This window comes from Corvus brachyrhynchos, unplaced genomic scaffold (assembly GCF_000691975.1).
Source record: "Corvus brachyrhynchos isolate BGI_N302 unplaced genomic scaffold, ASM69197v1 scaffold87, whole genome shotgun sequence".
Lineage (NCBI taxonomy): Eukaryota > Metazoa > Chordata > Aves > Passeriformes > Corvidae > Corvus > Corvus brachyrhynchos.
In genome coordinates this window covers 5,069,322-5,081,962 of record NW_008239767.1, presented here as the reverse complement: position 1 = coordinate 5,081,962, position 12,641 = coordinate 5,069,322, and the positions used below count along the sequence as shown (strand labels likewise).

At 44.7% G+C, this 12,641-nt stretch overlaps 1 protein-coding gene across 2 annotated transcripts in view; it reads left to right on the top strand.

The window, feature by feature from the left end:
• Positions 1-12,641, top strand: part of GABRR1 (gamma-aminobutyric acid type A receptor rho1 subunit) — a 32,551-nt gene that overhangs the window by 11,473 nt on the left and 8,437 nt on the right. The window contains exons 2-6 of one of the 2 annotated variants that reach the window (XM_008640254.2): positions 3,661-3,714; positions 5,338-5,444; positions 6,777-6,844; positions 8,630-8,853; positions 12,253-12,335. In XM_008640254.2, the coding sequence (XP_008638476.1) occupies positions 3,661-3,714; positions 5,338-5,444; positions 6,777-6,844; positions 8,630-8,853; positions 12,253-12,335 (536 nt within the window). The remainder of the gene's footprint in view (positions 1-3,660; positions 3,715-5,337; positions 5,445-6,776; positions 6,845-8,629; positions 8,854-12,252; positions 12,336-12,641) is intronic. The other variant, XM_008640255.2, reaches the window with a different exon arrangement.

Here is a 12,641-nt window from a genome sequence, read left to right as displayed (position 1 = left end):
TATCCCCTGTTGCCTTGCCTCAGTGGTAAGGGAGGCTGTGGATCAGCCACACTGCAGTACAGAATGAGCTGCAGAGCTCATATCTGACAAAATTTAAGTATGTGGTGGTCTCAGAGTGTGGTGATGGGAATTCCACAGTCTCTGCCCCAGAGAAGGGCTGGGGGTATCTCCCAAGCATGAGATAAGTAGAAAGGAAGAGGGCCCCCTGAGTGGCTCAGCCCCAAAAGCTGCTGCCAGGCTTCCTGGGGAGGCAGGCACTTCTGCTCAGGGTAGGAGGTTTGGGGTGAGTTGCAGCTACATCCCCCTCCTAAAATATTGTTGATGACACTTTGTACAAAGTGACAAAGATTTTGCCACAGCCACATCTCAGCAGTATTTCCTGAGTCAGGATCTGTTCTGACATCTCTGATCTGAGGTCTTCCATGCAGATCTAAGAACACCAAACAGGATGGAGAGAGCAGACTGTTCCAGAATTTAACGAAATCTGATAATAATAACGTTAGCATTAGATCATTCTGCCAAACCCAGCAGCAGTGTTCCTCAAGGATGTCACCCCTTGGACCCAGGAAAACTGTATGAATCTGGCTGCAATACTTCAGCAGCTTTCATTTTTCTCTTGAGGAAAATACATTAGTTCTTGCTTTTTCCTGAAGAACTGAAACTGTATCTTGATTTAACTCCTCAAGGAAGAAATGTTCTCAGTCATAATTAGGTTATCCTACTAAGAGTGTAAAATAGGTTGCTGTCTACTACTGATGCATTGCCTTCCATAGAGAAAAGAGAGTACAGTTTATAGGTGGGAAATGTATGTTCCAGAAGTAATTGCAAACTAAAATGCTACGATGGGTAATGACCTCTCGCACATTTGTTTTGGTTGCTTTCAAAAGCTCTTATTTCAAAGACGAAGAATACTGGGGGGTTTCTGGTGCACATTGCAAGTGTGGACCTGACATTCCTCTGGCACATGTCCTGTGAAGCTGGGCATTTGGAAATGCCTGCTGGGACTTTCAGATGTCATGGTTGGGCTGTTTCTTCTGAAAATCAGACACTGTTAACCCTAACCGTGCAACCCTTTTTGCTGTGTTGGAGTGACTGTAGGAGCCATAGGAAGTATCATGCTTTGAAATACAAAAAGAGTAACTGCTTTTTGCCTTGTGTCTGTAGCAGTAGTGACCAAAATCTAGGTTGGCTGATTTTCTTCCCTGGCTTTCCTAAGCTTCAGCCACCTCGCTGCCTCCCAGCCCCAGCAAGCCTCAGACTTTGAGGCAGAGATATCTCAAGATCCTCAGTGGGTAGATCTGGGGCAAGAACAATGACTTTGAAGAGCTTGCATCACCCCAGCTGCCATCAGGGGCCCTAGAGCTATTCTAGCAATGCACAGGGAGCACTGTGAATAAATGCCACTCTGCTCCAGTTGTTGCTTTTTCACAAAGCATCTCTGTGAGCTTCATGAGACATGAAATGCCTTTTGGCATTGTAATGGCTAGGAGATAAATATTGACATTGTAGGGGGGGAGAAAAGGATTGTTCATTATTCAGTATATTTTACCTCAGGAATGATGGTTGAGTTTTAAAGACAGCCTGTCACCCCAGTGAAGGCAGGAGTGACACTCACAGCCGGTCGTGCTGAGCAATCTGTGTGCAATGTCTGGGCTGAATCTCCCAGGTGCGGCTGTGAGCGCAAACACCCAGGGACAGCAGACATGCAAGGGGAAGCCACAGCAGCTTTCCATCGATCCACAGCCCAGACAGGCAGGGTAATGGGGTCCCATGATGGAGTTGCCATTGATCACTGAGCCAGCAGAGGACTGCCCAGGAACCAGAGCAGAAAAGATATTTATTGAGTAGAAAGAAATGGGGCTTCAAATTGCAGTAACTGGGTAACAGGTAAAAATGTTTTGCTGCCACAGAGCTGTGACAAGGGGAACAGGATTGGCAAAAAGAAATACTAAACACTTGAACCAAAGCTCAAATGAACATGGTACCCTGCAGTGGATAGAGCATGGGGGACACTTTGTACTTGTTTGTGACAAGGAAATAAAGTTCGTTTTACAGGAGATGGAGAAACACTTGGAGGAAATAAAAGGAAGCACCCAGGATTGCTGAGTGAAGAGGGTGGGGATGATTTGGCCATGAATCCTTGATGGCCATGACTTGAAGTCTCTCTTGACAAGCAGAATAGGAACAGAGCCACTATGGAACATTAGATAAGACCTAAAAAGTAAATGAAAATTAGAAATTGCAAGAACATGGCCTGCTTCATCCCTGTTCGAATACCAGCATTATTCCTGAACAGCCAAGAGTTTACTAGGGCACTTTAAAGTCATGTAAATCGGTCAGCTTGTTGGCAGAATCTGCTTATCCCCAAAACACGAGAAATTACTTCCTGACCGCCAGATGAGAAGCAGGCAGCAATGAGACATATCAGCAAGGGTGTAGAACAAGGCAGAAGACTCCAGAAAGGGCATTTTGCATTTGCAAGTGTTTTTCTGTGTGATGCCCAGGTCCAAGCAGTGCCACAGAAGCTGCTTCTTGTAATGGCAGTGGTGCTGCATGGCCAAAGACTCCCCCAAACACTGGTCTGCCTGTGCATTCATTCCCAGCCTTCCATCCAGAAGCACACAGCAGATTCTGGAAAAAACAATCCTCCTCATCCAGTGCTTCACCTCAGGGTGAGTCAATGCTACAGCCCCACATGCCCATTCCTGGCCTGGTTGTCTGCTTCTCTGTGGCAGTAGCAAGATGAATTCCCCTCTGATACTATCGGCTTTTGGAGTGTTCCCAGCCCAGAAAGGAGCTGTCCCACAAGGCCTGGGGTTCCTCCACTGCACACCAAAGGGACGATGGTGCTCAGGTGCTGACAACCATTACTGCAAAACGAGTTTTGCCACTGTAAATCTCTACAGAGGGATTTGAAACGCATGCTAATGGGCAAAAGCCTCATTAGCTGATTTGAGCTAGCATTTATTAGAGAGAGAAGCTAATTTTTTTACTTTTAGTTAAAGATGATTTAGAACTGTTAAATGTTTGAAATGTTACTTTTGCTCAAGCTAGCACTTCCATTGCCAGAAGCAATATTCTTGCCTTTAATGATTAAATAAAATATTGGCCAAAGACCTGAGAAGACCTTTCTTGACAGCCAGCTGGGAGATGGTATGAAGCCAGAAACAATTTTCACAGATTTTTTTTCTTTTTTTTCCCCCTGAAATAATTTGAAAATATTTTCTTCTCATGAACATACCTAGCTGACTCTGGTCTGTAGGTGTAATGGCTGTGCCCCCCACCACCAGAGTCCCCATGGCCGCTCATCGTGTGTCCAAAACCCCTGGTGTTGCCAGCCAAAGCTGGGCAGGTGGGACCTGAGCTGCCTGCCTGGATATTTTTGCAGACAGTCAAAAACAGGGGCATCCTGTCTTACAGAAATCATGGTTCCCCTCTTTTTGCCCTGTCCCTGCCGTGAGCCCAAGCATCCCCACCCTCCCCACCCTCTGCCATGCCCAGCCTAACACTGGCCTTTGGTGAAAGGGCAAAAAAAAAGGTAAGCACCATTTCTCATGTGTGACAGAAGGCAATGCTGCAGGGATTCGCTGATCCCTCCTGACATCCTTGCCCACCTGTCCACCTGTCTCAGCTCTCCCTTTTCCCACTGTTTCCATGCAGCCGGCCGCAGCGGCAGAGGCGGGAAGCCCACGGTGAGGTGCAGAAGCAAGGCAGGTAAGCAGAACCCGCAGGAGGCTGCTGCTGGCCCAGGCCTGTCAGCCACACACCCGCGGCTGGGCTGGGCAGGGGAAGGGGGCACCACTTGGACAAGCCAGTAGTCTTTAGGCATTGGTCATGCCATTAGCGGGATCCAGCAGGCCCCAGGGGAAGCCCCGCTGGCTGACACCCTCATGGGGCTGAGGTGTGATGCCATGGCCATTTGCCACACCCCCTCAGGCTTCATGTGGCACTGAAGTGCGGTTTGTGTTGCCCGTGATGTGGGAGTGGGTGTCCCCCTTCCAAGAATCCCTTCTGCAGAGCTGAGCCTGCTCCATGGGCTCTCCATCGTGCCACTTGTCCCTCCCACTGCCACTGGCAGGGAGAAAGCACCTTTCTGAGCACAGTCAAACCAGCTCACAAATGTTTGCTTTGCCAGTGGCCTGCTAACATTGCTCCTCTGTCTTGGACAGGCATAAACCTTCCCTAATGTGCACTCACAGGTCTTTCAGAGGCTGAATTAAACCTAATGCAGAAGCAGGGCCCACCTTTTAAAATGCCTGAGGGATAATTCATGACTAGAACCCACTGATGGAAGTAGAAAATTCACCTCTTGTAGAAATTATTGAACTCAGACTAAGCATCTTTCTAAGATACTTTGTAGTCCAGATAAAGCTGACCACAAGTCTGTGAGAAGTACAGCATAGCTAAGCAGTCTCGTTTAGGAGAAACTTTATCTCAGGAACTTATTCCTCATCAAGTTTCTTTGTCAACCTGTTTTCCTTTAATCTATTTCTTACTTGTCTTGCGTATATTCAGATGAGTGCCTCTCTGAGTGTGCCATCTTTTCTAAAGTCAAGAACCAGCAAAACATTTCCTCCTTTTTTGGTGCCCTCCTGCCACTCAAGTGGCTGGCATGCAGCTGCCTCTGAGGGCAGCAAAGGCTTCCCTTACACAAGGGAGCAACCAAGGAGCTGCTGCCACCACCATCCCAGCCGAAGCACTGGGGCCCTGAACAGTAGTTTGCATTTTGGATGTGGAAGGGGATCAGAGCCTCCTCTGTCCAGCACTTGGCGCAACACCAACAGCTTCTGGAATTACCCTCCCAGGCTCTTTAATGCTCAGAGACCTCTCAGGTCTGTAATGCTCCTTTTTATCCTTGATGGAAATCTGGGACAGAAGCTAATCATTTTATCCCAAGTTAGGGGATGGTCTGCCTCCTGGCCTGTTTCCCAGACTGTCTCCATTTTGTTCCTGGGCAACAGCCAGTAGCTTATTTGATATATTGTTTCCCTAATTCCTGGCCTCACACTCCATCATAACTCCATTTCTTACCCACACATGCTCTTCCTCCAGCCCACATTTTTTAATGACTGTCCCCAAACTGATGTATGCAGAGAGAATTTTACAGGGACAAAAAGTCACCAAACAAAGGTTTTCTCAGTGCTAAAATCATCACAGGTGCTGAAGCTGTATGCTGAGTGCAGGAATCAGTTTTTAATGACATGCTGCCAACCACTGCCACAATCACAGGGTCATGGTCTAACAGGGGATGTTCTGAGAGTAAATGGAGTGAAACAAGCACATATTCCTCGCAGGCACTGCTCAGGGCTCATGGCTGTGTTTCTCTCCTCCTGGTAGCCCAATCTTGAAACGAAGCCCTGACATCACCAAATCTCCCCTGACGAAGTCAGAGCAGCTGCTGCGAATAGATGACCATGACTTCAGCATGAGACCAGGTTTTGGAGGTATGAAACGTGCACATTTGTCACTGTTCCTGTTTGACACTGTCACTTCTTTATACTGTAACATGTACAGCAGTGAAGAAGCAGATTTCTGTTATTTTGAGTTGTGAATTCATGGCATACTCAGGGGAATAGAGGTGCAATGAAATAGCCTTCTGGATGAGCAAAAATAATAGTCAAAGGCATGGAAACATGATTAACAGGCAATGTAATATTCCTGGTGTTCAGTGACACTTTCCTCTGATAAAAATCTACAAATACACCTTATGTTTATTCCTGAATGATGGGGGAAATTCTAAGAATTTGGTCTTATTATGGCCATGCGTGTGCATAATCAAATGATGTACCATACTTACTTCATTTATAACCCAAAAGAAAATATTTTGACTGCCTGTGTTAATGCTTGCTCACAGTTTTGTGGCTGTGTGCTAGAGCAACCTAAGCTTTCAGGGAAACGGATGAAGGAGAACATGGGAACACGTTTTCTTTCAGCCCATCGGATTAGAGAATGTTGTAATTTATCTACCCTTTCTGGCTGACAGATGGTCATTCAAATCCAGGATACCATTATATACTCTGATGAAAGAAGATTTTATCGCTAAATGCTCAATATACCAAATACCAGCATGTTCAATTAATTTAAAAACATTTCAGTTTCATAGCAGTTCACTAATGTGAGCATTATTTCACTTGACAGCTCTCCTGGACTGTAATTGCCAGAGGTATACGAGGGACTAGTCAAAGCCTGGAGGAGGGAAAAAAGTTCAGAATGCCTATTACCTGGGGTCACAGTTGGATCCTTCCCCTCAGGAGCCTCAGTGGTACATGCCTGTGTCCTGCAATGGATCCCCTCTTGTTACCCTTTCTTTTCCACAGCTGAGCACTGAGCCTTGTAAAATTCAAATACACATAGTAGCTCTCATGGATGTTATTAGCCTGCAAGGGGAGCAGAAGCGAGGGAAAATCTCCCACATTCCCTTAGTTGTGCCACCACTGCTCGCCCTGTGAATGGATCCTCTTGCAGTAATCTGTCTCACCAGCCCTGGACCCAGGCCTTAGAGCTAAAAACAATTAAAATTGCTTGTAAATTTTGAAGTGACACATGTAGGATGACACAATAAAAAGAGAAGGTTATTACTAGGTCAGTCTTATTACTGACTTCAATTGTTATTAGGATGTTTTTGTTGTGAATTCCAATCATTTATACTTTCTATTGGTTTGCTGTTGTTTCTATTTCAGATTGAGCGTCTATTTCTATCTGTAAGATAGTAAAGTCAGAGGATTACTTTATCTCACTAGGTTTGTACTTTGACAATGTTTTTTTTGTTTCCCTAGGCCCTGCAATTCCTGTTGGGGTGGATGTCCAAGTTGAAAGTCTGGACAGCATTTCTGAGGTGGACATGGTAAGAGTCACAGATGGGACCTCTGGAGACCAAAACTCTTCAGGCTACCTGGGTTTGTGTCCGTGGGGTTTGAATACTGCCAAGGACAAACACCCCACAGCCTCCAAAGGCAGATTCAGGTTTGATCTCAATCTGGCAACAGTTACTTCTATTGACCTCATGCTACCATTTCATGTCCCTTGAAGCAGAAGGGAGAAATCTGACCCTTTCTCTTCTCTAGGACAAAAATGATAAAACACTGCCAATACTGTCTCAAAGGATTTAGGTTTCTATATTTTCTTGAATAGTGATAACACACTTAAAAGCTCTGAGGAGACCAATGAATGTGTTAGTTTTAAGGCACTTAAAGTGACATAATGTCACTTTGGACATGTTCTAGAGTGGTCAGTGGCCAGACACCTCCCAAGGGAAAAGGGGAGTGGCTTTAAACTGAAGGATGGTAGTTTTCAATCAGCTATAAGGGGGACATTCTTTACGCAGAGCATGGTGAGGCACTGGAACCGACTGCCCAGAGAAGCTGTGGATGCCCCATCCCACTCAAGGTCAGGCTGGAGAGGGCTTTGAGCAACTTGGTTTAGTGGAAGATGTCTCTACCCATGGTGGGGAGCTTGGAACAAAATGGTCTTTGAGAGCACTTTTCCAATCCAAACCATTCTATTATTTTATGACTCAAAGAGTCTCTCAGTAACTCAGGTTTTGCTTTGGAAGAGAAAAAATCACTCCCCAATACAGAATATTATTTAAAATGTTTCGACTTTTCAACAAAATTATCAAATAGCTCTGAAGGTTTCATGGGAAGCCCCAAATTCTTGGTGCTCCTCATTAACAGACAGAGGGTTAAAGAGCCTGCACTGGACCTCCTCCCATGCCTGAGCCAGGAGCAGGGCTGTGTGGCAGCACAGCTGGTGTTTGGCAGGCACACTGGTGGCATGTCAGGCTCCTCTCACTGCAGCTATTTCAGCTTGAGTGGGCTGGGATACTGCTGTCATCCGACCTCAGGGGTGAGCATTCTCCCTAGAACTGGGAACCCCTTCAGCTGACTCCAGTGCTCTTGGCACCCCAACAGATAGTCATGGGTATCCTGAGCTTTCACGTGTCCTGGTTGAGGAGAAAGCTTGTGAAGGTCAAGAGGGCCCCTAAAAAGCTTTGGGAATTGAAAGCAAAGTGGAAGAACTAACATAGAGGACATAGAAGTTAAAGAAAAAACCCAAGCCCCCAAAACAAACCATGAACAAAACAAAACCCAAACAAAAAAACCATTCTTGGTTTTTTTTTAACAAACATTACAATTTTGAATTAGTTCCCATGGCTTTTGTATAGTGTCCCTGTTCCTCTAATGTCATGTTGCAACACTCAGCAACATGGGAAAACCACTAGATGGCCTTGGGTTAAAAAAAATTCAGGATCAATTTTGGCTGATAGCAAAATAATAATGAAGATTTTATATTTTCAGAATCAATTCTTTTTAACTCATGCAGAGTTTTTTATAGAAAAAAAGCCATGGTGCTTAGCAAGATCATTACTTGCTTTTTAAAGGAAAAGACATCAGTGACAGAGTTATTTATTCTGAACTAAGCTTAAGCTTGAGAAGTGAGTTGTGTCTGAACCCAGTAAATCTGTCTGACCTGTTGAGTAAACAGGCTGCAGCTGGTGATGCCCCTTGCAGCTCGGGGAGTGGATGTACCCTCAGGAGAAGTGCTTCACAGTTCACAGTTTGTCCCAGAGAGGAGCAATCACTGCTATGCTGATAAGGTGTAAGTTGTGACAGAAACCTGTTTGCTGCAGGACTTCACCATGACGCTTTATCTGAGGCACTACTGGAAAGATGAGAGGTTGTCCTTCCCCAGCACCAACAACCAAAGCATGACCTTTGACGGCAGATTGGTGAAGAAGATCTGGGTCCCTGACATGTTCTTCGTCCACTCGAAGCGTTCCTTCATCCACGACACCACCACAGACAATGTCATGCTGCGGGTCCAGCCAGATGGGAAGGTGCTTTATAGCCTCAGGTAAAGCTGCATTCGGTCAATGCAAGCTATTAGTGGAAAGAGAAAGTGGTTTAATTGATTCCTGTATTGTGTTTTTTGCATGACTTCATATTAAAAAGAAAAGCATAAAAAAGAATTAATGTGCTGACTATCCACAGACATCTGAGTGCCTGTGTGAGTACATTTAAGTGCCTGTTGCAGAAAGACGTTTCTGTGCCAGTGTTGCTGGTTCCACCAGTGTCCCTTTACCTCGTGAGCATGGCCAGCCCCTGTTCCTGTTGGAAAGCTGCAGTCAGTCATGGCAGAACCTCGGAGCAGCTCAGCAGGGGCCAGCAGGCTGCAATCCCCTCAGAACACTGCTGAAGAGGCAGGGCACATTCTCAGTAAAAGGGCAGTGTCTGATAATAAAGAGAAGTCCAGGGCAGCTGTAGTTATCCACTTCACTACACAGCCAGGTCTCTGGACCTAGCAAAATGAGCAATTGAAATTATTGCCTGAAAGCAATAATGATGAAGTATAAATTATACTGAGTGCCACTTTATGATAAGCAAAAAAACAGGGGGAACATCCTTCAGCATGTAAAGTGACAAGTTTCAAAGCAAGGCTATATAGCTTCTGGTGACTCCTGTGATGGTTAGAGCAGCCCAAACTCTTGGTTTGGCTCTTCCTGCGTTTTGCTCACCTTTCATGTAAAATCCATTATAGCTCCTTGCAGGAGACATTTTTGGTAAACATTATTTTGTCCCCTGGCTTGAGAGATGGTTCCAGCCCTGGCTTTCTCCCTTATTTTCCAAATAGTTCATCTGCTGACATAGGTCTGAAACTGGGATTTTTTTTATTTCTGATAAGTAACACTTTCATGCTTGGAGATCCTAAGTGAGGAGCATCTGTGTCTTGACTTAACCCCAGCTGGCAACTAAGCCCCATGTAGCTGCTGGCTCACTCCCTCCTGGTGGGAGGGAGAACAGAATTGGAATGGTAAAAGGCAAACAAGCTTCATGGGTTGAGATAAAGGCAGATAATTAGGTAAAGCAAAAGCCCCACGCACAGGCAAAGCAGATCAAGGAATTCATTCACTGCTTCCCAAGGGCAGGCAGGTGTTCAGCCACCCCCAGAAAAGCAGGGCTCCATCACTCGTAACAGTAACTTGGGAGTGCAAATGCCTTTATTCCAAACTTCCACCCCTTCCTTCTTCTTCCCGCATTTCATATGCTGAGCATGATGCCATATGCTGGGGAATGTCCTTTTGGTCAGTTGGGATCATCTGTCCCCTCCAAACTCCCTGTGCACCCTCAGCCTCCTCCCTGTTGGAGTGAGGTGAGAAGCAGAAAAGGGCTTGATGATGCACCAGCTCTGCTCAGCATTCACGAAAATATCCCTGTGTTATTAACACTGTTTTCTGGACAAATCCAAGATATATTCCCACACTAGCTACTGTGAAAAAAAATTAACTCTATTCCAGACAATCAAATGTAGATTTGTCATTCTACAAAAGAAAATTAAATCTGTGCTTCTGTTTTACTTGGCTGCAGCTCCATCCAGTTAGAAAAAAAACATTGTCAAAGAACCCACAAAAACCTATTAGAGTGGAAATTTCTGTACAATATTCTGATGCAAGAATGTCAACATCACTTCCACAGCAATGAAATAACAAGATATCTGATAAACAAACAAAGCATCAGGTGATAGATAATATATTCTGAAGGACAAAAAGAAGGAAAACCTGTCTGATAGGAGGTCAGTATCAGCAAGACTCATAGATTTAACTAATGAGAAAGTTTCAGAATACACTGCTTGTGAAGGCTGTAGAGGTCTTTAGGGAATGTTGGTAGCGGCAGAGGTGAAGCTGAGCCTGCCACAAGGTGAGGGGGTAACTTCTCAGCCTGCCAAGGTGTTTTATGATTCTACAAAAAAAGTCAAGCAAAGAAATTCTTGATTCCCTAGGGGGAATCTGTTTGACAAGCATTCTTTTGTTATTTGATATTTTTATCTTACAGTTCATTTGAATTCATACCCTGGACAGTGGCTGCCATCTCATTATCAAAGCTCTTTCTTCACTCAGCAAATTAGACAAAGTTCAAGTATTCTTTAGGCCTTTGCAAAGTTTGGTCAGGTCCTGAGTACAATAAAAAAGGACAATAATATGACATAATGTTCAGCTATAGCATGCATGCCTACACACTCATTTAGCTGCCAATCATCTGCATTGCAAGCATTTATGGTTATCAAAAGAAGATGAGAACAGGAGAACATCAGACTACGCAGATCCTGCACAGTCTTGTGCTTAAACAATTGCCTGTTACAAAATGGTGGTGACTGTCTTCAATAGCAAATTGGCAGAGTTTCAGTATTTTATTCAGCAGCAAGTGCGGGTTGCAGTGCTTCATGAATGCTGGGGAAGGATGAAGGCCCCCATAAGAGTGAACAGGTCATTACTGCCTGGCTGCCTTGCTGAATGCCTCTGCCTGCAGTTTGCATTTTTCCTTGGTGTCTGCCTCTTTAGGGCTCTTTGCCAGACACTGTTTTCTCATCTTGGAAACCACTGTAGACCTCACTGGCACCTAAACTTCTATCTGAGCCAAGCACTTTCACTCAAGGGCAGGAAAGTAAGAGCAGATGAAACGCACTCGTGCAGAAGGACTGCTAACATAAGGGATGGCATTGTGTTTTTATCATTGTGTGACAGATGTCTCTCTACCAATAACCTTTCCATAACTTATTAATTCTTTCCCCATTATGATTTATACTTTTATTTTCATTTACTTCTCTAGAGTCCAAACCAGTCGAGTAAAGATTTATGGATGTTTCCAGTTCAAACACCAAATCATGCTATTAAAAATGTGATAATCAGACTATAGCAAGGCCGGCGATTTTGACTGATGGGCCAGAGCATTTCGGTGGTCACTGTTGCATTCCTTTTTTGACTCAAGGCACTGCCTGTGCCCTCTGGTGGCTGATTCCCACGTGTGATCACCGAGTTCCCACCGAGCACCTGGAAATTCGCGGTGTGCAAGGAAATTACCTGTGTCTCTCATGGCACTACGATGGCTTTGATAAATGGAAATTATTTTATCATACAAAGCATCTGTTTAAGGACAGATGTCTGCAGAGATATATTTGCTGATTGTCAGGGGGAAAAGTGTTCTTTTTGCCCTTCCCCATTCTCTTCTCCAATACTTTTCTCATCTAGTAGCAATTTGTAATGGCCTACCTTTCTAGTAATCTTTTTTAACAATAGTTTGCTGAGAGGAAGAAATGCTTTAGCTAAAGTGGAATGGCTTTAGCTGAATGGAAGGAATTTATCTTCAGTTGACTGGTACTGGCTGTAGCAGTTTAACAAAAGGCCAAACTCACAGCTTTAGTATTTTTCAGTCACATAGGGAGACAAGTTTTTAACTGAGTGATTCTTATTGTTCCTAGAGTTACAGTAACAGCAATGTGCAACATGGATTTTAGTCGCTTTCCCCTGGACACGCAGACGTGTTCCCTGGAGATTGAAAGCTGTAAGTAAAGTGGAGGTGTAGGGGAGCAAAGGGCTGCACCCCACGGGCACCCAAACTGTGTTATTGTTACGATCCAGTTTAAACCCAGAAAAGCAAAGCAAGCTAAGTCTCTGTGCATAAACCGGAAAGAACTTAGAAGGTTCAAAATATCCCCAGAAGCGAGATTCAAACCAAATGAGGTTAGATGTTGTTGCCAAAAAATTGATGTATTTTATTTAATAGTAGAGAGGCAAAGAGAAGGGAAGAGAAGAGAACAGAAAGAAAGAAATAGAAAAAAGAAGTGTGCATGGGGGGTGGGGAACAGGG